The sequence below is a fragment of the Streptopelia decaocto genome (genome assembly GCF_964273445.1).
Source record: "Streptopelia decaocto genome assembly, chromosome: 4".
NCBI classification, from domain to species: Eukaryota; Metazoa; Chordata; class Aves; order Columbiformes; family Columbidae; genus Streptopelia; species Streptopelia decaocto.
The window spans coordinates 32,703,422-32,730,081 of NC_138658.1; the positions used below are offsets into that span (position 1 = coordinate 32,703,422).

At 38.5% G+C, this 26,660-nt stretch overlaps 1 protein-coding gene across 1 annotated transcript in view; it reads right to left on the reverse strand.

The window, feature by feature from the left end:
• The window catches only part of DCHS2 (dachsous cadherin-related 2), a gene marked incomplete at its 5' end in the record, with an annotated part of 116,479 nt that overhangs the window by 43,341 nt on the left and 46,478 nt on the right, over positions 1-26,660 (reverse strand). Inside the window, 3 exons of the mRNA XM_082050547.1 lie at positions 86-1,105; positions 2,493-2,729; positions 18,028-18,259. Coding sequence (XP_081906673.1) covers positions 86-1,105; positions 2,493-2,729; positions 18,028-18,259 — 1,489 coding nt within the window. The remainder of the gene's footprint in view (positions 1-85; positions 1,106-2,492; positions 2,730-18,027; positions 18,260-26,660) is intronic.

Genomic DNA, 26,660 nt, shown 5'->3' on the forward strand with positions numbered 1-26,660 from the left:
AAGCTTTACACTTTACTTCCATTCCCTCAGGGAAAGTTGCTTTCCAAAAGCAATATTAGGCAGATTACAAATCATAAAGTGCTACCTGTGTTGGAATTCATCTTGAAATACTTTCCATCAGACAAGAGGAAATAGGAAAGTTGTCCATTTCTTCCTGAGTCTTTGTCAACAGCCGTAATGGTGCCAACCACACCACTGGGAACTGGATTTTCCTCTACTTCAAAGAAGTAGTTTTCACGCGTAAACATAGGAGAATTGTCATTTTCATCCAGGACATTAACTATTACCGATGTACTTGCATTTTGCCTGAGGTTTTCATCCTCAAAGGTGCTGACTACAGCTCTAAAACTTAGTATCTGTGCACATTCATAGTTCAAATGTTTCCGAAGATAAATCCAGCCAGTATCAGAACTGATTCCAAATGCAACAGAATCTGCGCTAGGCTCTAAGGAATATTTCAGCTTGGAGGTAATGCTGTGTGGGTCAAGTGAATGGGCTTGAACCTGAAGGATTCCAGCACCTGGAGAGGTAGCTTCGCTGATTTCTACTTGATACACCAAGTTTTGAAAAACCAAAGAAGGGTCCACCTTCTGCTCTTCAATAATTACCGTCAATATCAACAAAGAAGTCAGAGGAGGACTTCCACAGTCCTCAGCTTCTATGTGTAGAGTATATTCCTGCTGCTTATCCGCAAACACTGTCCTACTGAGGTTTACCACGCCAAGGTTTGGATCAATGCTAAATGCACTTGACTGCTTGCTTGCAATACTATATTTGATTGCTCCATTTAGGCCACTGTCTTTATCTTCTGCATGAGCAATGTAGACAGCAGTGCCAGGAGGCTGGGTGTGTGAAATAGTTACCTTATCAGATTTGGTAAGAAATACAGGAGGATTGTCATTAACATCAATCACAGATATATTGACCTGGGTGCTGCTGTAGACAGAGGAGTTACCCAACTGTGACTGCACGGTGAGCACCACAACAGACTGAGTTTCATGGTCAAGCTGTTTTTTGGTGCGGATGATACCAAACTGGGGGTCAATAGAGAATATTCCATGTGGATCACCAGAGGAAATTCTGTAAGAAACCACTTGCAAAGAATCTAGAAATGGAAATAACAAAAAACATAAAAACATATGAAAGTGATAACATGAAGGTTGGTAAGAACATCTGTGAAGAACACATGCTGTCAGATTCAGTGGAATAAATGTAAGCTACACAGATGTTTGACTTTCTTGAGCTTTTTATGCTTTCTTCTTCCCATCCCTGGAGCCCTTCAGTAAAAAACAATACTGCACAGGCTTGATCTGACTGGAAACAGTTTGTACACTTGTGCACCATTTGATTTTAATCTCACTGGTATGATCAAACTCTATAAAGAAAATAGTATAATAGCCTCTTGTTTTTCCCTGATCAAAAACATAGAAAGAACACTCCTGTAAGTTAGTCTTATGGGACTAATTTCACCACACATAGGCATTCATTATAAGAAGGAATGAATCAAGCGGCAGTTCTCTGAAAGAATGTAATTCTGTTGAACTTACTGTTCGTGGATGACCATTGCTATAACCCTTATACACGCAAAAGCTATCTAAAGGTTCAGGCTTATCACCAGGCTGCTCCACAGGTGCTGCCTCACCCTGAGAATAGTGGTCAACATACTGTCCTTCCAAGAAGAAAACTGGAGGACCTTACTAATTAAACTTATATAAATCTCTTCCTCTATCACCTTACTTGTATAGATCCCTCATCAAGCTGGTACGTGGATTCATGGGTCACACTGCTCTGCATAGGAACCAAATATATATGGCTCTCAGGACAGGGTCTTTTATGACTAAAGCCTGGCAGGAGCTAACTCATTTCCCTCTAAAATGATAAAGAAAACAAATGGGTCAAATACATTTTCAAAAGGTCCCATAAACATTCATCTGGACTTCACCACTTCATCTAGCAAAATGTGGGGGGTTTTGGTTTTGGTTGCGCTTTTTTTTTTTTTTTTTTTCTGAGGAGGGGAGGGATTGTTTGGGTTTTTTGTGTGTGCGTGTGTGTGGTAGCACTTCATATAGATTCTCTGAAACATCTAAATACTCTGCTCATGAGTACTGCTCTAAGATTTGTTTTGCATGGCTAATGCTTTAACACAAGCCACACCATCACACAGACCCTTCCTTACACTTCCACAACATGCTTCTCATCTCCCCATTTACAAATAAAGAAATCCACCTGGAAAAAAATGGAGGCAGTTGCTAATCCCCGTGGACCACCAAGGAGAGATTAGCACAAATCTCCATCTGTTCTAAAGAGCATCATGATACAGCAGTAATTACACCAGTTACTGTAAATACCAACAGTAAATACTATTTAATGCTTGACAGACTGAATAAATAATATGGAAGTTTTTTAAAAAATACAAAAATTATCTGCAGATATTTCCAGTTAATGGTCACAATAAAAATGTAATGTAATCTCTGACTGAGTGTGCAACTTACTTGGAGGCTCTCTGGCCTTTATAGTGCCGATCAGACTGTCTTCAGGTGCATTTTCAGGAACCGAAAAGGTATACCGGGATCTCTCAAATATGGCAGGGGCCGAAGTCATCTGAAGGATGTTTACTGTGATGGCTGCGTTGGTGGCAGAGGGAAGGCCACCCCCATCCCGCGCAGAAACAGTCAGGAAGACCGCAGAACATGCCAGGTGGCCTAGAGCTGAGATCAGGTAAATAATTCCTGAAAGTATAGAGAAGAGTTCCCAAATAAAACATCCACACAAACAGGGTTGAAGTCCCAAAATACAAATCTTAAGAGCAATGGGCTCTGTGGAAAGTACTTGGGAAACAATCACCTCTTGCCTGATAACAAGTTTCTGATAAAATACCCATTAATAATAAATTATAAGGTCTGTTGAATTTGCAAGCTGCTAACAATTACAATTTATAGAAACTATGCAAAATAAGTAATTATTTGAAAAGAAAATGCAATGATCTGTCCAGAAATACAGCACTTTGGATATGCCTTCCTCAAGATAAATACATTTTGATCCTTTAACTCTGACAAATGAGACTAGCTGTCTCCAAATACATTCTCTTCTGACTGCTAAAATAAGTCTTTAGTAATATCAGATAATTACATCCAATTTTAAAATACTCTGTATATTATTACAGAAAACCACATCTAACAATTATTACCTAAGATGGTAGTATGGACAGAAAGAATGAACATGTCAGAATCCTGTTCCATGTTCTTCTGCAGTAAAAAGTTGCATGAAGTTCAAAGAAAGCTTTGTTTGAGTGAAGACTTCAGTCTCAGCCATGAGAATTCCATCCAAACCATATCTCTCTATAGGATATTTATAATAGTCCACAAAAATCATCTAAATCTGATACTTGTTAATTGTTCCGTTAGAGACAGTTAGCCATTCATCGTCCTTTACAAGCAAATTAAGGATTTATAAATTAAGATATAAACCCATAAATAAATCATTAGCCTTTAGAACACTCTGAAGTGTCTCACCTAGATGAAGTGAACATGAATACTTAAAAAATCAGGGGAGCACATTAAATTATAGAGCAATATAGCAGATCATGGTATGTTTGTTACTTCATAAATCGCATAATTAAATTATAATCTGAGGCACACAGTCGAAGATCAGGTGCTTTCAGCCAGGTAAAAGATGGAATAAGGAAACATAATTACATCCTAGAGAGCATTAATACTGTTTTGTCTTATCCTTTCCAGCATCTTCTCAACAACACTTCCACTCATTCTGAGATGACAAAAATCCCTCAATATTCTAAGACCCTTTGGTGGTCGAAAATTTTGCAACACAAAGAGAGCTATTTTTAAAGTAAGATTTTCAAAACAAAAATGAAGACAAAAGGTAACAAAATGCAAGAAAATTCCTCTTAGCAATAACTGAGTTTAATTGAAGATACACTAAATGCTAAAATTACAGTGAGCTAAGTAGTAAACTCAAGTGATTCAACTAAGAAGGACAACTCTCTACATACCAACAAATATTTTTTAAGAAAGTACCTGCAATTGTGAACACAAAACTTCTAGTAGCTCAGTAAAATCAAACCTTTAAACTTTGAGCTACCTTTGTAATTTTCTGGCTCTCAAGACAGGTTTAGCAGTGACGATGCTTGGCATTCAAATCAGACATCTAGTGGTCCTATTTGTTAGGGTAAAAATTACATTTAATTTAAGTGCCTTAACAGAATCAGTGCATGATTCAACTACAATATATACTCTCAAAATTTAGTGTGAAGCCACAACTCTAATTTGCTACAATGCGTTTTTAAGGAAAATACATACAATCAAATGTGCCTGCAGTATATTGCCAGGACATTATAATAACAAACTGTGTCTCGATATGCTTAAAATGCATTCAAAGCATCTTCATGATCAAGGAATAATGTGTTTCACTAACAAAGGACTCTTATTCTGGTGTGACCAACCACAGTAAGAACTCACTAGAGATACAGATGGATTCAGAATGCATTGCCGATCCAGTTCCTATATCTATAACTGATGCACTTCCAAGAATCAAACTTATTTTGGCCATTTTTTTCTCATCTTCTGATGACTGGGTTTTATGATTAGCTAGACAGCTCAACAAAGTAGGCTTCCAAGGACAGAAACTTTTGGCATTTCCTGAGGTAATGTGAGTAACCGTAGCTTGAAGGAAAAAGGGTTTTAATCTTTTTTTTCCCCCAGAGGTTAAACACATAAGCATGGATTTTAAACACTGTGGCTGTCAAATTCAATGAAACCAGTCAATGGACTGGATTTTACCAACTTGTCCAATTAGGTATTTTTCTATTGGCAAGGCCAAAAATATTCTTTTTTTGGATACTTCGAGATGTATGTGAAGAGTGGGAAACTTCTACAGAAAAGCACCATGTTGAAATTTTTACTCGTAAAGCAATACATCTCTCAGAACATCCCTTAGCAAAGGCTGAAACAAATAGCGCTCCACTCCAGGAACACTGAAGACCTGGTGGAACACAAGTATTTCAGAACCAAAATTCCTTCTCTGCTGACCTAGACAGATTACAGCACAGTCCATGCCAGTTCAGCTACAGAAAGAAGACAGTAAAGAAAATGGATAAAATATTTTGCTTTCTCTCTTCATTCTTTTGCTGTGTCCTAGGGAGGGGAGGTAATAGGCAAGCACATTTTGCCAACTCAGTCCTTGCAGGACCAAGGACACCCTGAGAACAGTGGCATATTCCAAGTAAAAAGTGTATGTCTTCCATATGGTTCTTTCCAGCCTCAAAACTGTAGTATGCAGGAAATTTTATAACCCAGTTTGACTTTCAATTATACACATTCTGTTTCTTTCAGCATTTTTACAACTGGGCATTAGCTTTGCATATGGTGATATATAATCAATACAGACATTTGAGACAGCTCTACCATATGCTGGGGAACATGCCACATTAGGCTCTATTATGCCACCATATGACAGGAAAGAAGCTGTAGAAATAAGCAGCCTCTGGGATCCTACTTTCTATACGTTAGGTAAAAACACCAGACTGTGACTAAAATGGACACTCATGACCACTTGGATCAAAAGTAGCTGTCATCACAGCTCAGAGCAGGCTGGCTAGCTGTATTTGGTCTGCTGAAACGTGATGCAGGAGATATTCCAGTGCTACATCACACAGGCAGAAACATGTGGCTAACTGCAAGAAGCACATGGCAGGAACTAACTGTGCAAGTCACACATACAGTATGCAAAACCCAAGAGAGGAATGCCTTGCTAAGTAACAGGCTGAAGATGAGGCACGGTTTTCCTTTCTTTCCTGTTCTGTAATTAAAAAATGACACTGGTTTATTATTGTTATTACCATAGTCATTTGTAGCCTGCAATTTGTGGCTTCAGAGAATTTAAAAGACAATTACATTGTTGTAGTACAGAATATATTCTTCCATTATGAAAAACAGTTTCTAGAAACACTAATGACAGAAAGGGAATAATGAGATGGCTCCTCTGTGAGGAATATTTTATCAAGACCTAAGCTCCCAGCAGGCGACCACAGAGACATAAGTGTGATTCAACTTTAAGAAGTCACTGCATGAAAAATGCCACCTTCCTCCTTGCTCTCCATATATATGGACAGTCTCATTTGCTGCAGTTAATAACATTTAATTTCCATTTTAAAATAATAATTGTATATAGTACTGCAGTGCCTTGAAGATTTTATCTCTGGTTATTTCTCATTCTGCAGGAGAGCAAGCTAGAATCAATTGCTTCACAGGTGAAGAAACACATAATTACATACCAGATGAAGCATTAACATCCAGCCTTATTTACACCTTCGCAATCTTATTTTCTTGGCTAGACCTACATTGATGTAACTGACTGCAGATCCAACCTTTATAAATCAAAACTGTGATCCAAAGACTGCCTACCATGGTTCATATCCACATTTTTGACAGAAACTGCAATGCTGGTTGCACAACAGCAACTGCTAGCACAGGCTCGAGTTTGGGAAGAGCTCTGCACCAGCGCAGGTCGTTCAGCACAGCCACATTGGGAGTTACAGATCTTTTGCTGTGCTTACTGGCTAGTGGAAATTGTTACAATGGTTTCTGAAATTCAATGGACAGTGAAAGCTAGTACCGATGAAGGGCAAAATCATGACTGACAACTCTGTCCTGCTTCACCCCTTCTCACTCACTGTATGTGGTAGGGCACTAACTCCCAAGAAGTTTTTGTTCTCTATTTTGTGCCTATCAACAACAAAAGGTTAAATGACCTCAGTGTTCGCACTGAAGGTGCAAATGCATTAGTGAAAGACAGGACTCTGGGGCACCCACCATTTTCTGGCAATGACAAAATTTCTCATAGGCTTGATTTTGCTGCTCCCACTTCTGTGAAGATGCACTCTACAGGCAGGTTACCTGCTAAGTGCTTTTTCTCAGGAGTTAAAATGTGAGATCAGCCCACATATAATGATTCTTTTAAAATGTTTCTGATCTTCTCAATGATCCTGTGTTCAGTTCTAACATTACTACAGCATAGATCACCAAGCTAGGTTCACTCACGAAACCCACATTTTGTACGGCAGAAATAACACTGGTTATCCCAATCGGATTTCCACACATACCTCTATGCTGACTACTTTGAAAATGCATCTGTTTTTTCCACAGTGTCTTCATGTAAGCAAAACAAAAACCAGCCTATATTTATAGACATCCATAGGTAAACAAAACATTTTGCACTAGCCAAGCACTGCAGAGACAAAGATATAAATCAGGACACACAACTTCAAGAACAAAGTCTGGATTGCTGTGTACTCATTTAAGTAGCTTCCAATATTTTTTCATTGTTCATGAAATAAAAAAACAACTTTAGAACACAACAAGAGGAAGAAAACCAGCAACTATCATCAATGTTCTCTAAGACCACGAAACTGAACACCCTAACAGCTTTAAATGATGGCAGTATTTCTTCAGCAAATATCCTTGGGTGGGTCAGCTGGCATGACCTGACACACAGCTCAGACAGTGAGCAGATGGCAAAAGGGTACGGATAAGTCCATCACCCCAATTCACCCTCAAAGCTGCCCACTGGGCCTGCTGTTTAATACTGCACAGGTCAGTGCCGACCCATCAACCTGCTCAGAGAGTGTCTCACTCAACTGAGCACCTCAGCTTCTGACTGCACAGACACACAGACAGCTTTGCTTTTTATGTGCTTTTGAGGTGTCAGAAAAACATTCAGAATGAGCACAGACAGGGTGATGTGCCAAGAGGTGAATGCAGTTATACATTAACATTAAAACCAGCATTGTTCTAGGAAAGAATGAAAGTGGCATTTCTATTTAACTTTATCTGACTAATTAGCAGTGCATTTAGGTTCCAGTTTTAGCAATATACCTGTATTTAAAATGCACCTTTATTTAGCAAAACTGCATTCTTGACAGTAACCATAACAACACTCTGCAAAATACACTGTTTGAAGAGCTGGTTTAATAACTCTCAGAGGAAAGGAAAGAATTAACGAGGAATTGTGTTGTTATTTACAGTCTATCTGCTGTACTATGCACAGTTTCAGTTTATAGAAAAAGGCTTCAAAAAGCTTAATCTTGATGGCACAAACACTTTTTTGAGTTCCTGTGAATAAGAGGACTGTTGCAAGTTTTACAGTATTCAGTATTTTAGTGTTTTTGTAGTAAATAACTGATTCAACTTGTACCAATCTCCTGTCTACATTTGTACTTTACAAAAGCCTCTTCCCCCTTCACTGTTGAATGCTTTCAATAGTGACCCCTCCCTAGCAAATTCTTGTGCTAAACTCACAGTTTGCCTCTTAAAAAGGAAATAAAAATAAAATAGCTTAGCATCTACAACAATTCTTATTTAAACATGCTGTGCTTAATCACAAGACTTTGCTTACTATATGAAAGTTTATTCCAGAGCACTTCAGCTAAATCAGGATGGTAATCTGTAACATAAGGAACCAATATCTGGATCTTTAAGGTAATACACACAGTTTTAAAACTGCAGCTCTGCCAGAAGCACAATGTTACTATTTTAAATACTACAGGTTACAGAAAATTTTTTTGAGCTAGGAAGTATTCGTCAGCATACAAAATATGAATTTCTAATTAGGGTGGTTCCACTATTCACAAGCAGAATATCCACCTGAGTATCAGCCTCTAATGTTGGACAAGAGGGGGAATGGGTCTAGCATTGGAAGGTTTTTGTATATTCTAGGCTCAGTTTTCTGTTACACAAGGGCTTTTGAGACAAAGTCATGCAATGCACTATTTGAGATGCAATTTTTTTGTTTCTGGAGAGCACAGTCCACTAGTTTAGGCTAGTCCCCTGTGCTTAGAGGCAGGTTTAACCTATTTGCTACCTGAACACCACCAAAAATTTAAATTCTCTATCTAATTTTTTAAAAATTCTTTTAATTACAGGCAATATTAATATTTTACTAATGCTTTTCCTGCATGGTTCAAGGTTTACTACAAAACAAGTTAGCATGACTTTTGTTTATTTTGTAACGAAAAACTTACTTATAAAGCATCCTCTGTAAATGTCCACAGGTGCTGGACAGCCCTAAAACAATGCTCATGAATCCCATGAAAAATTGCAGACAAATAAACAAAATTTGTAATGCTTTTTTTCCAATGGTTTTCAGAAACTGAGAGTTCAAAGAAGGCAACATTTTTATAGCAACAGGTCTACCAATTAATACAATTGTATTTTAAAAGTGTGGTTGCTTATTGATTTCACAAGGGATGATGAATCCCTAAGGAAAAGGTATGCAACACTAAGAGCCCATCGAAGAAAGGTCGCAGACCCATTCAGAGCTTTCCAAACCTCCACATTGGTTCTAGAAGGAGTATTTCATTGAACAGCCTCTCAAGGAAGGGTGAGCAAAGCAAGCTGAATGTGCCCCCACCAGCTACAAGCCAGACAGTAGCACTCAGAATACGCTGCCAGCAGCAGAATGGCCTCACGCTCCCCATTTAGCAAGAAGCAGCAATGCTTTAGCTATCGAGTCCCCAGTACACGTGGCTATTCTGAGCAGGGCAGCTGCTCCACTTTGCCCAAAATGCTTGAAGAAATGTTAATAGGGGGGGAAAAAAAAAAAAAAAAGTAGTTCTACAACTTCAACTTTAATCAGACGATCACAACACCCACCAGAAGGCAAATAGATCCAAAGTTGCTCAGTGCAAAGGAAGAACTCAACTGAGTCTTTCCAGTGACCACAGCAACTGCTAAACTGTCAGGTATTTCAGTTCCTCACTTTGTGAATCTATTGCTTCATTTCCTTTACTTTTAATGGTCAAGTCAAATGAAACATTTTGCTTGAATCTTTTCCTCCTGTTTTAAGTTTTGACATAAACCCCCCTCAGATTGTCAACAGATTTTTATTTGCTACATGTTCTTCAGAATACTGTCAAATCTAACATTCAGCTCCTCAAAAACTCTCATTTCCTACAGTACACATTAAAAGAAATCTGGATGTACTGAACCAACTGATTGTCATGTTAATCCATTGCTGTATCATTATTTCAACTTTCTATAGACCTCACAGGACAGGACTAAGGTTTGGAGTTTTTTTTGCTTAGTACAACACTAATGTTAGTACAACAAAGGTTTTATGAATTACCATAGGATAATGAAACTAAACTCAATACAGAACAAACAAGTATTACTTTCATGTAGCTTTCTCTATATTGTACTACTACATGTTTAAATAATTATTTTCTAACAGGTAAAAAAAAAAAAAAAAAAGCAGCTAATTTGTCAGTAAGGCAGCATATAACGGGAGAGACAATTTGCTATTGCAGGGAGATTTTTCTCTGGTTTTGGTTTTTTTACTTCCTTTAATCTGACATAATAGTAACTCAGAGTATGTATAAAACACAAGCTTTAAAAAAACCCACAGCAAAAATCAAAGCATACACCAAGAAGTGGGCAGGACTCTGGCCTGGAGAACTGCTCTATTTTCAAAGACAAAGGCAGAGCCTTCGCCACACAATCCACACAGTTCCTGCATGGCTGCACCATCCCACCAGATCACCTTTGCTTGCTTAGCTTATTGACGTTTTCCAAAACATCTTTTTAATCAAGGACCTTTTCAACCAAGCTGCCAGCCTGCAGATCCAAAAATAGCTCAATGTGCAACCTGGTAACAAAACTTGACTGCCATGGTAACCGGAGATGATATTTCCTTGAAGTCACTGTACCAAAAGATGCACGTTACCAGCACAGATGCAGAATGGAGCCTAACAGAAGCCAAATAAGATATATTTGCAGTTCATATATTAAGAGCATAATGAAACTTTCCAGATGCTCATCTTAATCCTCACGAACAGATTTTCTATTACATACACTCCCCTACTATGTTCATTTTAACAGTCCAACCACATGAAGGCAATTTGCCAATGTTATCTGCTCTGTTTGTGTGACCTGCCGCTTTCTTCTTTTCCTTAGGTTAACTGAGAACACTTCGTATTTTAAGTACATCTGTACTTCAGACCCATACAGTCTCTATAAACGAAAAGTGTTGATTGTCCTCCAAAACAGGAGGTCTGGGCATAATTTCTTCCTTTTCTCCATTTTTCTTGTTATCAGCCCACATCATCTGTGCAATGCCATGGGAGTCTGATCTTTGTCTCATCTGATGGGATGCTCTGTTTCTGAGATCTGACATTGACTTAGCTATAAGAAAGGCTGGGATCTTTTTGTAAATACTTTGCATCTTATCATGCACAATTAATCTCAAGTACACATGTCACCCCACTACTGCATGGTTGAGTTTTTAGCACATAGTTTATAGGAATTCTTGTCTTTGTAGATGATTGATTCTACTGGACTTTATTCACAAAAGGAAGAACAGACACATACATTAAGAGGTGGCACAGCGGATATTTTTCATGCTGTTCTGCAACACAGCTTTATTTCAGGGCCAAAATCTGCACATTCACACTTAGTATGGCAAATTTTGTGAGCTTCAAGGAGAATATACTGTTTCCTGTGTTCTTTACGTCAGATTTCTCATTAGGTGAGATCTCAGTGAAGGTAAATGTCCACAGATTACTTAGTGAAAACTTAGTGAGTTACACCAATGTCTCGTACATACTCCTCTGATTTTAAACATTCTGAATATGCTATCAATTTCACCAGAAAGATCAGAAAAAGAGTAGCTGAAGAAACTGCAGTTTCAAAAAAAAAAAAAAAAAGCCTCAAAATGTTCCAAAATAAAACACTCCTAATTTTAAATGTTATTTATGTGAACCTCTTCATATGTTTAGCAAATGTATTACATGCTGTATGAAAATGCCAAAAGTAGTTTAAAAATAAACTATATTTTCCTACAATACTATATGAAAACATCATTAATCATCATAAAAAATGGACTTGTTTTCTTTAAAAAGGATGCATCCCCATTTTACTTTGATGCATATTACAATCTGCTATGTATTAAACATTGTATAATACATGGAGTTAAGCAGAGTTTGTAATTTTTTTTCCAAAGAAAGAAGTTTTGGTATTTCAACATTTGTTTTCAACCTGTATTGTAATAAAAATAAAGCAAAACTTTTTCGTGCAATGAAAATCTCCTAAGATGTGACTGTTAAACAATAACATTTCCATTTTCTTCAATAAAACAAAACTTGTCAACATCCTTAACTGGAATGATTCTATTCTGGTGCTCTGAACAAATAAAAAAAATCATTTTAAGTCAGTTTGACATTAAATTGCATTTACATATGGTGCCATAGTACAGTAATGGAAGTTGTACAGCACTAAATTGCACACTGCCAAAACGAAAAACATGTATCAGTGGAGGGACTGTTCTGCACAAGCTCTACACTTAACCCCTCTTTTTGCATCCATTACCAGGCACTATTAAAGAGGCAAGATGATGGACTTAAATCTGCCATTTGGCTGATTAAGTTAATAATTCTTATATTCTTAAATTTGTGTGTCCTTCAGGTGTATTCCTCCTTCTATTCTTCTCTAATGGACTAAGCTCCTAGGCGGCCCTACATCTCATATAGGACATTTTAGTCACATAATGCTTTATGCTATTCAGTTAAAAAGAAATCAGAATGCATCTTAAAGAAAATAATTTAATTTTTTAGCAAGTCAAAATTTTATCCAGAGAACAGTCATTTTGCAGAAGCTGTATTTTTGTGCTGAAAACAAATTTTCAATGCTAAACTACTGATCAGCTCTTGTAACAAGGCTTGTCTGTTGTACTCAATATGTATGATATTATGACAAAAGGTTGATGCAAGTACCTTCAAGTCAACGAAAAGATCTCAAAATTCCTCATTGTCTTGGGTTTGTGTGACAAGGTTTTGGTAGTGGGGAAACTACAGAGGTGGCTTGTGTGAGAAACTGCTAGAAGCTTCCCTGATGTTCAATAGAGCAAATGCCAGCCTGCTCCAACACAGACCTGCCTCTGGCCAAGGCCAAGCCCATCAGCAATGGTGGTAGCACCTCTGTGACAATGTAGTTAGGAAGGGAAAAAAACTGCTGCACAAGAGCAGCCAGAGAGAGGGGTAAGAATATGTGAGAGAAACAATTCTGCAGACACTGAGGTCAGTGCAAAAGGAGGGGCAGGAGCTGCTCCAGGTGCTGGAACAGAGATTCCCTGCATCCCGTGGTGCAGACCACGGTGAGGCTGGCTGTCCCCCTGCAGCCCACAGATATCCATGGTAGAGCAGATACCCACCTGTGTCCAGAGGACACCACACTGGAGCAGGTGAAGGATGCTGTGACCCTGTGAGAAGCCAACATTGGAGCAGGCTTCTGGCAGGATCTGTGGACCCATGGAGAGAGGAGCCCACTCTGGAGCAGGTTTGCTGGCAGGACCTGTGACCCCATGGGGGACCCAGCCTGGAGCAGTTTGTGCCAGAAGGACTGCACCCTGTGGAAGGGACCATGCTGGAGCAGTTCGCCAAGAAGTGCAGCCCGTTAGAAGGACCCACATTGGAGAAGTTTGTGACTGTCTCCCATGGGTGGGACTCCACACTGGAACGGGGAACAGAGTGAGGAGAAAGGAACGGTAGAGACAATGTGCTGACCACAACTGACCACAACCCGCATTCTCTGTCCCTCCCTGGGGAAGGAGGTATAGAAATGGGGAGTGAAATTAAGCCCAGGAAAAAGGGAAGGGTGGGGGGAAAGTATTTTAAGATTTCGGTTTATTTCTCAATACCTTACTCTGATTTGATGGGCATTAAATTAATTTAAATTAATTTCCCTGAGTTGAGTCTGTTTTGCAGGTCACGGCAATTGGTAGGTGATTTCCCTGTCCTTATCTCAACCCATAAGCCTTTTGTTATATTTTTTCCCCACGTCCAGCTGAGGAGGGAAGTGACAGAGCAGCTTGGTGGGCACCTTGCCTAGCACACTCACGGTAACATTCTCAGTAAAATATAATACAAAGGAGGAAGGTCATAGCCTCTGGTTTAGGCATCTAATTTAGATTCACAGAAACACAAACCTAAATATCTCATATAGAAACAGAAAGAAACAGAGAGGCTCTGTTAAATGATTATATTGCTGTAGTGTACACTGTGTGAGTGCTACTTTCTCTACATCTTTTTCATACTAGGTTTAAATCAGTAATACCTTCAAATAAAGATAAATCAATGGCTGATGCCTTTTAATTACCCTTTGTGAGAGTTTTCTCTGTACACAATGACTAGCTAGGGGAGTTGTTCTAAGAACATGAACAGGCCATTTACCTGATGAAGTCACACTGACCCAAAATAATTTTCAAAGACTATTATTAATTTTGTTGATTTGAAACAGCTTCCTTGAACCAGGGTTACAGTGAGATGATGACCATCTTTTTATCCAGCTCTCAAGAAGTGTCACTAAGATAAATGGAAAAATGAATCATATGCCCTTCAGTGCAAGAAAATATTAATGCTTGTACCATAATGAAAGTTTAGAAATTTAATTGTTAAAGTTAAGCACTGCATAGGTTTTCTGCCACACTTGTGATTGTATCCTGTGACTTACATTTTTAATTACCTTCTCAGCCATAACTCTAAAGACACTGTTTTTCAGATAGCTTGCTAGGTAACGATGGGCAAATAAACAAACACAGCTCAAACAGTTTCTTAGCCCGAAGAGCTCTTCAACGTGCTCTATTCTAATCAATTCATGAGTGTTGTTCATAGATCATGCATGGATCAGATATCTACAAAAGGAAACATAATGAAGCCAAGATGTTGTTTACACCAACACTAGAAACAAATGATAGCAAGAGTCACGAACTAGCAGAGGAACTGGTTTACAGTTCCCTATCCATACATTTTTCTAGTTACACAGTTCTTACAGTGGTTTTTCTTGTGGACAGTCTATCATCAATCAAATGAAAAATACTTCGTTTCCATTTTTCTCAAAAGGAAACGCAATAAATTTTTATTTACAAGTATAAGAACATATCACAAACAATATGCAGTCTCTAAAACCTAAAATAGCAAACAAATACCACTAATAAAGACTTATTTAGAATTCAAAAGACTTTTAATGGAATATCCATCTGCTCAATGAAAGGCTCTTCCTTCCCACTCCCATTGAATTTAACTATACAAGAGATCCACATGGCACAGTGCTTGAAACAAAGAATGGGGCCTCTTCAAGGAGCTTGGATGTGGCTCAATCTCATATCTATGCATCAAAACCATCATTGATATATTCTATACAGTTAGTGGCTGACCAGCTGGTATGATATCCTGCCTCGTGAACACAGCTCATTATGCAAAGCTAAAAGCTTTCTTGATAAATCCATACAATTGCTTTAACAAAGCAACAGCCAGAAGCAAGCCACAGCAGTGAAGAACTCAGGTTACAGTTTTTGTTTTATTATTTTATCCTTTTCTCTTTTAAAAATTAAATAGGGAATGGGAGGAAAAAAGTGAATCTTTAGTGACTATTCTAAGTGCCACACTCCAAAAGCACCCTCAAAGAACACTACAATGAGATAAATTTTGAAATATGCGATCTAGATGGCATAAAATAGAAATTACATATACTATGGAGAACAGCACCACAGTGCATAAAATTTTGATATATTGTAGTGTAATGTGATTGTTAGCTGCTAATTAATTTAAATCTCATTATACTGAAAATATCTCTGTCCACTTCTACATACAATGCTAAGAGCTATAATAAACATAGTAAGTCAAAGATTTCCATTTATCATTTCTAAATGCACTATCAGTGACAAAAATTAACAATTGAAAAAATAAAGCTTTTCAGGGAGGCAAATTCATGGAAGACTGCAACACCACTGCAGTGCCTCCTTTTAGGTCCTCTAATAGTGAAAAGAGCAGATAAAACAGAATAACCCATACTGCAAATTGGAAAACTGCAGAACACATCAGTAGCAGACTGTACATCCACAAGATCATAAAATCAAAGACCAAAACTGTAATATAATCTTGTTTGTTTTACGGGTTTGGGGATCCACCTCCTGAAGAATTCCTATGTCTTCTCACGTTTGTCCATTGCCCTCTGTTCACAAAATGCAGCCCACGTAACTAGATAAAGTCCCTCACATAACCTTCGGCAAGACACATTTAGATTAGGCCATATATCAAAGCATATGAAGACACTTTTAGCACAACAAAAACTCCTAACCAGAAGGGGAAGAGCTCAAGTCTCTGTGCCTTAACAGTGAGATACTTGTTTTATATTCCTGTGAACACTGAACAACTTTTACAGCTATTTGAACCACAGAGATTGCCAATTTGTCACACAGAAATTTTGCAGTTTTAATGTTTATTTTGTTTGTAATGTCTATTTTTGCCAAGAGTCTAAAAATCATTCTGCTTGCCAGTGACTGAGCATAAGAACTATTGTAGGTAGATGTGGAAGAATATAAAAGGAAAAAGTGCATTCTTCAGAAAAAAACCCACACACCATTAATATTAATAAACTAAAATTAGACACAGTCTGACCTCGTGAATTACCCAGGAGATCTGATTAAGTGCAATCAGATTCCAAGCACTATAATGTTGGGAATAGTGTCTCTGACCTAAATGCTCTTCTCATCATGAAATGTCAGCAATAACGATCTCAAGCACCTTCACCCTGCATTTGGTCTGCCTTTGATAAAATACCATGACAGATCTGCAAGATAATAGTAACTTATAAACTTATATGGCCTTCATGATTAAGCATGACATTTTTCCTATACAAAGTGCCAAAACTGGAAAAAAAGGCCAAAAGGTCACACTCTGAGAAAGAAGCATTTCAGAAGACAGGACTAGTCCAAAGCCAGTGCTGCTGGTGTGATCCGCAGGGGCTCTCCTGACGAGCCTGCTGAGGCACTTTCAAAATGACCAGTTAAATGAGTGTGGAGATCCAGCTCCCTAATTATTGATTGACCTATATATTTTTGGCATTAGTTATGCCCCAGAGAATCTGATTTGACAGGCAGTTAAAAGTCCGCAGTTAAATAAATTCTGAAATAGCCAAGACAAGCACACCGACTTCCTAAGAAGATTAGTTTCTTCTGTTCATCATAGTATTTTGGGGACTGTTTAAGAAAGTGAAAATAGGCACCATTTGAAAGAACAAAGCCTTGCAATGGTTCACGTGCCAAACAGCTAATATATACACATGTATAACAGTAAAAAACAATAAATCTGAAAACATATATGCCATGACCATCAGGAAGCATAGCCATTGATCAGGATACATTTATATGCAAGGGCTGGGTCTCAAGTAAAATCGTAGCTGCAGTTCACTTAACCACTCTCTGAAAGACACCATGGACATTTGTAGAGACACTGCTCATTTTCTTTTTAAGGTTAGAAAATGGACTACAGGGACTGCTTTGGGGTCATGGGAAAAGTAATTCAATTTGTGAGATTCAACCTGTCTTCAGAAAAATTCACCCAGGCTTGTTTATGCCATAATTGTTTTCTTGCTCCCATCATCACTCCCTCATTGAGCCTCTCTCCAGAGACCAGATGGACAAAAAGTCATATCAGGAAGTACAAGGCAGAAAAAATCACTTACAAAGCTAATCACTGAGTCAAACAGGGAGGCAGCTGGACATTTTAAGACTGTGGGCAGAACAGGGACTTATTTTAGCATAGTGTGGAGAGCAAGATTAGGAGAGAAACAAAGAGATAAAATGAAAGGACAAGCATCTTGAAGGGTCTTTCATTGCTCCTCAAGAGTAAGACCTAAACATTTCAGGAATTCAGATATTATTGCAAAAAAAATAATGTTTTTATTATTTCTTCTAACAATTAATAGATTTATGGCTGAAAATAGTGGATAAGGAGCATACTGCTTGTCCTGTATTGTACTGGCAGGTACTAGTTTGCCCATTCTCCTGTTTAATCCAAGAAAAGCAAAGGCTTCATGTTAAACCTAAATCCTCCATGGTCCTCTAGAATCATTTTCCAGTAGAATCTAAGTTTCAACTGTATGACATGACTCCCAATTAAAAAAGCATTGCAAAGGAAAATGTTGTATAATTATAGCCTTTCTGAATCATAGACTCATAAATTACCTGTAGATGCATCCACTGTGAAAAAAGAAGAAAATTCTCCTGGGATCAGTTCATATGTGACAACACCATATATTCCTGAATCTCTGTCTGTGGCAACGACATTGATGATCTCTGTTCCTGGCTGTGTGTGACTGCTGATGCTTGTCACATAGATGGCTTGTTCAAAAACAGGTTGATTATCATTAATATCTTCTATCTCGATGCGAACAAAAGCTTGGGCACTCAGCCCCCCCTGTGGGAAAAAATCAGGGAAAAAAAAAGCAACCACACAACAAGGTCAGTTTTAAAAGTGTACACAATAGAATGATGCACATCTGGCTTCAGCCCATCATTAGGAAATGGAACATGCTGCAAGAATACTGAACAACGAAAACATCTGTTAAAAACAACTTAGAGTATCTGTAATACCCCAAAATACTGCATTTAGGCAATCTACATGCTCAGAACAACTCCAGTGGGCTGACTCCATACACACAGAAGTTCAACTTCTTATGACAGTGAGGCCTGAACACAAAGTTATTTTTGTTAATAGTAATGGCCACTACACATGTAAAATCCATGCTAGTCTAACTTTTACTGTAATCACCCAAACACCACTTACTCTTTCACAGATGAAAGTCAAGGCTTTCTGCACCAGAAACACATGCCCATCAGGTGACTGTGGTGCTCCAGTAAAGCAGGAATAACTTCTTTCTATCTATGAATCTTTCAGATTGATGTGAAGTGTGACCATTGTAACAGCAAATATGAGGCTTTTTGAACTATTGATCAAGGGCATAGGCTGAGAGCAGAGCAGTGCAGGACAGCCAAAACCCGACCTGTCAGGCTGCTGTCTGGCAGACATACCCTCAGTTACCACTCTGGCAAGTTTAAGCACTTCTTTTCACACAGTGTGTGTGCCTATAGGTGTATGTGTACATATAAAGTGTGTGTGTGTATATATATATATATATATATATGCATGTATGCACATGTGCATGTGTCTGCGTACCCACAGCATCACTTTGTGCACACAGAGACAGAACAATACCAAAGATGACTGAAGCACACAGCTGAAGCAAATTGTTCATGCAAAATTTATGACTGATTACATAATTTTATTTCCAGGACATTTGTGATTTTGCAGGGAAAGAGGTCTCACCATGCCTTCCAGAGAGTGTGGCTCAACCTTTCTGCTTGTTTGTTTTCCCTACGCAAAAAGCTGGGAAGAGAGCCAGGCGTTGGTGGCGGTTTCAGCACCGTACCTCCTTGCAACCCCAGCCAGCCCCTGCACTGCTCTCCTTACGGTTGAAGCTCCTGCTACAGGTGCCCATCAAGAGCCCACTGAAACACCAGGTGGGCAGCCACAGGAGCACCTTTAGCCTTTCCCTGCAGCGAAACTGGAGAAGAGAGAAGCAACTGCAAGCTGGCTTACAAACTACGCTACAGCAAAATCACCATTTGCCATTAATTGAATTTTGAATTTTGCAATAATCTGGAAAAAAGACAATTCTGTGGGTGTAGAAGTGTAGACCCCACAGGGCCTTGAGTGAAACAAATGGCAATTTACTTTTCAGAAGCTCTGCCTTGTACTGCTGCTGGACTCCATCAGTTTAGAGGGGTTCATATTTCCAGGGTTATTTTATAGCTGTAATGACCACAGACATTTTTTAAATAAAGCAGCTTTTGGTAAATGCTGGGGCACTTAGGTGTACAGTAGAGGCACAAAGCAGCACACGTGTGTGTAGCCTGCACATGCTGTATGCAGGACATTAAGATATAGACAGAAGAAGAATTCCGCGCTATTCAAAGTCCCACAGGGAGCACCATGCTTGTACCAATTAGTCACTTACAGAAACCGCCAACACAGAGATGTTGGTATGTACATGAGACAAGCTATGCTGAGCAAGTCCAAACTTCATTTTGCAGTCACTGTATCTGTGATATAAAAAATAACTAGGTTGCATATTTCTGCAACCTAACTGTTCATGGCATTTATTTTTAAACCTGACCTTCATGAAACTATCCAGTGATTCAGACTGGATACTACTTATTTACACTTGCTGTGCAGCCTGGCTATTTTCCTGAAACTATTTTTGATTATTTGCTTATTATATCCACAGGGTCAGACTTATGTCTGGGCAAAAAATATTATCAGCATTCTCTTCCATATTTCCATAGGGATTTTTGCTTTGTTCTATTTTGTTCTTTTCTTCCTTGTAGTAATGTTAGCTCTGTTTGGTAGCAGTGAAATTCCCACAAAAGCTCAGGCGTTGTGCATCTATGTTTCACCTCAGACCAAGACATCTGGCCCACATCCTCCTGCTGTGCTTGGGTTTTCTTCTGAAGAAAAGGCATGGCATGTTTCCAGGGCTCACCCTGCTGCAGAGGAAACCAGCAGCCAGGATACGTGCCTGGGGACCAGGACTGCGAAGGGCACTGTGCTATCATCAGTCTCAAGCTACTGAGGCAGTCATGAAACTGTGCTGATACACTGTCACTGCCAACACCCCAACCCTGCCTCAGGGTGAGCCCCTTCCCCAACACCTTTGTTTCCACAGGAAGGAAATCCCTGCACATGAGCTAAGAGAGCCCTATGTGCTCTGTTCACATCCACTGTCAGAAGATGCTCTGTGGCTCCACAGCACCCAGGTACTTCAGGACAGGAATCGGAAACAACATTTTTAAGAGAAGAGGGCCAAGGAAGAAGTGAGGTCAAGAATAAAAAGCATCTAAAAAGAGGCAAAGTTTGGAAGAGCATGAAAACAAGCTGCAAAAACTCATAAGAACTTGTGTTAAATTACTTCTTCCAAGTTTCACTATTGCTAAACATTAAAAAACAACAACAACAACAAAACAAAAAGAACCCCACACCACTGTCCAGCCAATTTGTATTTATCCTACGGAGTTACGGAAAGGTTGCAAAGTCTTTGGAAATCAATTAATTCTTAGCATATAGGGGAAGCAAGTTGGAGACCTACTAACTACTTAATCTCTCAGAAGGCAGACCAAATTTTATGACGGAGACAGATCCTTCTTTTCCTGAAGAAGCAGTTTATTCCCTCACATACAAGTCAAGTACAATATTAACTTATTAACTTATTATATTAACTGGTTATGACCCAGATCTTGCTCTGGCTATGAAAAATTTTAAGTATCATCCCAAGTGAGAAAGAATAAACTGCTTCTATTTCTAACCACATGGATGTATTTCACCTACACAGAAGCAAGCACAACATAGCAAATCTTCTGAAATATGAAGGCTGGTTTAAACAAGTCTGTTACTGGCAGAAAATTACATTTGTCAAAACATCTTAAAAGCTACAGAAAGCCACAGTTGTTAATTCTGAAATCCCTTTTCTCAAATGTTCAAATATTTTTAATTATTGTTGTGCTGCTTGGTGTAACAAAACATCACAATTGCAATGGTTTCTTTGTCAGAATCCTGAGGTGTGTGCCCCATGGAACAAAAAGGGGACATAAGAAACTACCACCAAGTCAAAATAACCAAAAGTAATATTTTCTGTACTTTAGCAGGACCAACTTTGTCTGAAAATATAAAGCTACTAGTACACCTCTTTATCACGTCTAAAAAAAAAAAAAATCCTTCCTTTGGCAGGAGAGACTCTTCAGCTCAGTGAGCATAAATGGTGCTACTTTGAACAGCTGTATTTCTTCATCTTGATGCTGTAAAAGGCTTAAGAATCCATCAAGATTCCCACTCCAGACTCCAACATTTTTGTCAGTGAATTGTGCTGTCAAATTTTTGTTCCAAACTGAATGGTGATATACAGGATCCATGACATGAAGACTTCTTTTATTTTTTTTTCATTAAACCTAAAAGATATGTCTCCTTGAAGTCACAATGCTGTCAAAATGGAGAGACAAAGCCTTAACTTCTTCAGAAGCTCAAGTACTTATCTATAGGTTTCAATGGCTTCAGCACAAAAGACAGTTGGACAAGAAGTGTGGTTTACCAAAAAGTAAGAGATGAAGAACAAAGTGTTTTTCTATGCAGAAAGGGAGTAAGAGAGTCACTAAGGTTTCAGCATTATCAGTTCTTCAGATTCTAAATAAGTACCAATCTACGCAACTAGAAGAGTTTACATGTTTCATGAATGATTTTTTGGTACCTGTTTAAAGATGAGTAGTAACATAAAAGATGGTAATGCCATACTCTGCATTGACAGGCAATTCCATAATCTGCTGCAAGCGATGTAAGTAGAAGGAGTTCAGAACACACTAAAAATTCCACCAAAAAATGTATAATTGACCTTCAGCCATGAAGCCCAAGCCTGGTCTCCTCTTTCCATGAGAAAACTTCCACTTAGAATCTCATCAGGTCATATTGGGAATTATGCAGTGTTTTTTTTGTGGTTTTGTGGGGGTTTTTTGTTTGTTGTTTGTTTGTTTGTTTGGGTTTTGTTGGTTGTTTGGGGGTTTTTGTTTGCTGGTTTTGTTGTTTTGGGTTCTTTTTGTTTTGGTTGGTTGGTTGGTTGGTTTTGGTGTTTTTTTGTTTTGTTTTGTGGGGTTTTTTTCCTAAACAAAAGGAAACACACCTTCTTGAAAGAAAAAATACTATTCAGCTGAACTGTTAAGCTACAGTATGACAAAGCTCCTATTCTGAACAGACCTTTAAGGTCATTACATGGAATTACATACAAAATACATGGTTTTGAAGAAACCCAGGCATAGTACTGGAGTCAATACCATGAGCCAGCTTTAGCCAAGTGTTCTGTGACAGTGACATCTATTTATTCACAATACACAAAGCTAAAGCTCAACCTTTCATCTCTTTTTAAGATTTTTTGGCATATGTGCACTTCAATTGCCTACGCAAGCAATTCTCGAAGCATTTAAGTAAAATTTTGAATGACTGCTTCATAACAAGAACTATTAACACCTATCTGTGCAAGGAAGCACATAATTCTGAGTAAACTCTGTGAGTGATAATCTTGAGCATACAGTACAGACATGATGATAACCCACTATATAACTGTGCCTTCATATTTAGCAGATGCGCTTGTATATGCAAGTAGATGTGACTTGTGATCTACTTTAAAGTACTATATTTAAAATTCTTAGATTTTTATTTTAGTTTCTACAAGTGCACTGATTTTGAAGTATTCAGTGTATTTAAAAAAAAAATACTTAAAAAAGAAAAAGCACAAATTTTCCAGAAAAACATAAAAAGACTCAAGGTTCACAAAGTTAGAAAGCTAGAGAAGATGGCAATTAAAAGTCTTATTAGGTTAATATTAATCAACTGGCAATGAAAAGAAGCATCCTTTTATCTTTTACAGAGAATTTTAGGTCTTAAGGTGTTCAGCTGCTACATAATGATTGCAAAAGGTTCAATACACCTACACAACCAACCTCGGTCGCAGCAGACACCTTGTAAGCCCTTGCAGCACTCATGAGATCTCTAGAGCCCTGTTTGAACCCAAGTACTGGACATGCTCTGTAGCACTGTGCCACTGTGTCACTGTCTGCCAGCAGGTTGTAACCAGAGGACAGGAAAGGCACAGCCCAGATTAGCAGATGAACATATGGAATGGCTTCCCTCCACCCTGCACACCCAGGTCAAGCAGTCAGGTCTGCCCAAGGGCTGCAGAGCCAAGGCAGGCTGCATGCCCTTCTGTTCACCTACATCATGCCTTGACAGAAATTATTTCCATGGTTTTGTCCTGTGACATGTACACCCTTTCCCTTGGAGCAAATACAGCCCAAAATCAGCAGATCGTAGTCCAGGCAAAGGCGAACAGATGGGCGGGGGAAGAGAGAAGCACCACTACAGTGGGCATGACTCCAGCAGGTAGAGGCTTCCTTGGGCCAACCAGTTAGGATGCAAGACATCTTCAAGACACCCTGAAGCATCTTCAACCCTGACAACATCTAAAAGCTGTCACTGTAGTCCAGAATAAAAAGAAAACTCAAACAAACAAACATCCCCAGCCCTCGTCTTCTCTCTCACAATGTGTCCAACACAAAATAAAAAAAAAAAAAAAAAGCTGTGGGCCACGAACACATTTAGAACATACCTAACCACTAAATGCTAGTGAATCCTGAGATACGCTGAAACCAGAGCCAGATGGGGGAAAACCGGGTAAAATGAAAAGGCACTGTGGGCAGAGATTTTCAAACAAGCCCACCACCATTCAAACCATCATTAAGGACAATCTTATCACAGCACTCAAGAGCCTCACTTGGAGAAAACAAAACCAAGCCAGTCCATTCTGCAAAGGGAAAAGGCAAGAAAAACCACACAAACCAAATCCCAAACCCTTGGGCTCTCAGTAGGTATAGAGATGTGGTGTGTGTCACCCCTTACAGTGCGCGGGGGGTTTCACATATGAAGATTAATTCACATTAAGACTTTTTAAGGCAGAAGTACACAAAATGAGAATAAAAGAAGCACAGATTTACATATGTAGTGTTCTGGAGACCCCCAAGAGAACATGAAAAACACACATAATGGAGTGTCCATTTCAGTCGCATCGTGAAAGCAAACAAATAAAAAAAGCCAAACGGAATAATTAAAACCTATCAGACCAAATTGCATATATTCAAAACCAAAAAGTAGTAATTTTGTCCCCTGTACTGCTTTTGAAAACATGCAGATGCTTTTACTAGAATTCCTGTTTTTCCATATTTTCCTTTTTGCAAAACTTGATTTCACAGTATGCCTCATCTAAATCTCTCTCAAGTGTTTGTGAATGTTCCCCAAGCAACATACCTTCATCTGATTTTTTTTTTTAGAGAAAAATATTTACCATTTTAACATAATTGTAAAAAATTTTCAGCTGATTGTAAATTCAAAGACCTCTCTAAATGCCTACTGAAACCATCTCTGATGTGTCGAAAGTGCAGAATTACAGCTGCTGTGACTAAGGGCAAGGTCTGAACAGGGGGTGTCCCAGGCATAGCTGGCATTTCAATCACTGGAGGGTCACCCTCATTACTGGAAGAGCTCTCAGCCTGCCACAGTCCAGACACAAGAGCGAAGAAGAAGGCCAGATGCAGATGCTGTGGGATTCAGTCCACACACTTTTTTTATAAACCTAGGTACATGATTTCTTTTCACATAAAAGCATTTCAAGGAGCAGTTCCAAATACATATGCCAAGTGACTTTGGGACTGCAATCAGTGCTCCCTGCCAGTTGAATAGGCGAATACGTGATGATCAGTCTTGTCCCCACTTAATCAGTGAAGAGTGCTCCCACAAGCTCTCACAAGATGTTTATTTAACGTCAGTTTAACAGAATCTGTTTTCCACTTGCCTCTCCACAGGTTCTTGTGTGCAATTGCAGTTCTCTCATTACTCTTTCTACATAGTGCATAAAAGATCAATGAGCTCCAAAACATGTAATGGAGAAGCAATGAACAGGTGGAGGAAACTGATAGTTTTGCTGTAAGATAAAATGAGCACCACCTGGAAAATACTTTATTTTCCTCCTCATTTCTGATTAACTTTGTTATTTTCTTTCCTTTCTGTCTCTCGCCCTCCCCTTTGTCAACAGTGACCCTTTGCTCTTCCTCCGTCTTTTTTGTACACTTTTCTCCCCTGGTCACAGCTTCTACTTTGAAATCCACACCTAACATATTTAATCCATCAAAATCATCAGCAGAATGCCAGGAGAGAAAATATCCCACTACAATTCTGCTGTAAAAGTGGAAAGTGGCTAAACATAAGTTCACGTATACTGAAAACTGTAATGAACACAGAATTTAGGTGCTTTAATATTTAGGTATTGTATGAGCTCATTTTTAGAAGATAAATCAATGGCATCTACAAAGTGTTGAATTCTAATAAAAAGATCAAGTCCTGCCCGTCACAGATAAGGCAATCAAAAATTGAATCCCCTTCACTATTACTGAACTTCAGAAAACACAAGGTCTCTAAAAGAAGATAAATCACAGACCAATTTAAAAATCAAATACTCTATAGTTTCAGTGCATTGGCATTTTCCTTTAACTTTTGACATAAGATTTATCACTAGAGCAATAATTTAACCAAAAAATGCATCAACCTTTTTTCATGTGAACCTATTTTCAAAACAATCTTCTCAGCCAAACTGAATACCTGAGAAACTTGTCAGAATTTCACTGCTATTGTCCAGCTCTCACTTAGCCTTTTTTAATAAGACTAACCTTGATATTCCAGATACATGTATGTGTTCTTTACATTTATACAGCTTCAAACCATGTATATGAGAGAAAAAAAATGAAGTGGTGAACTATAGTAGCATATATATTTTTCTGCTGTTATACATCGTAATACTGACTGCTTTATTCTTTGAGACTTTGAAATGTGTACTCAGGTGTATGTTACAATATTTTGCCTAGAAAGGAATTTTGAAGACAGAAATCACAAACCAGAGAAGCTCCAAAATGGGCACATAGATTTACTTCTGCTGGAAAGGTTACATATGCTAACCTAACAAAAAGACTTACATTCTTAAATGATGAGATGTTCAAATAAGACAGAGCCAGGAAACCAATACACACACACACAAAAAAATCTTATATAATTGTTTATCTTCAAAAGAAAAATATGGGGAAGGCACACTGCTAAAGGCACTGTAGCTTCTTAAACACCAAATACTGACAGCTAAAGTAAAAAGCAGAAGAATTGCTTAACTGTTACACAAATA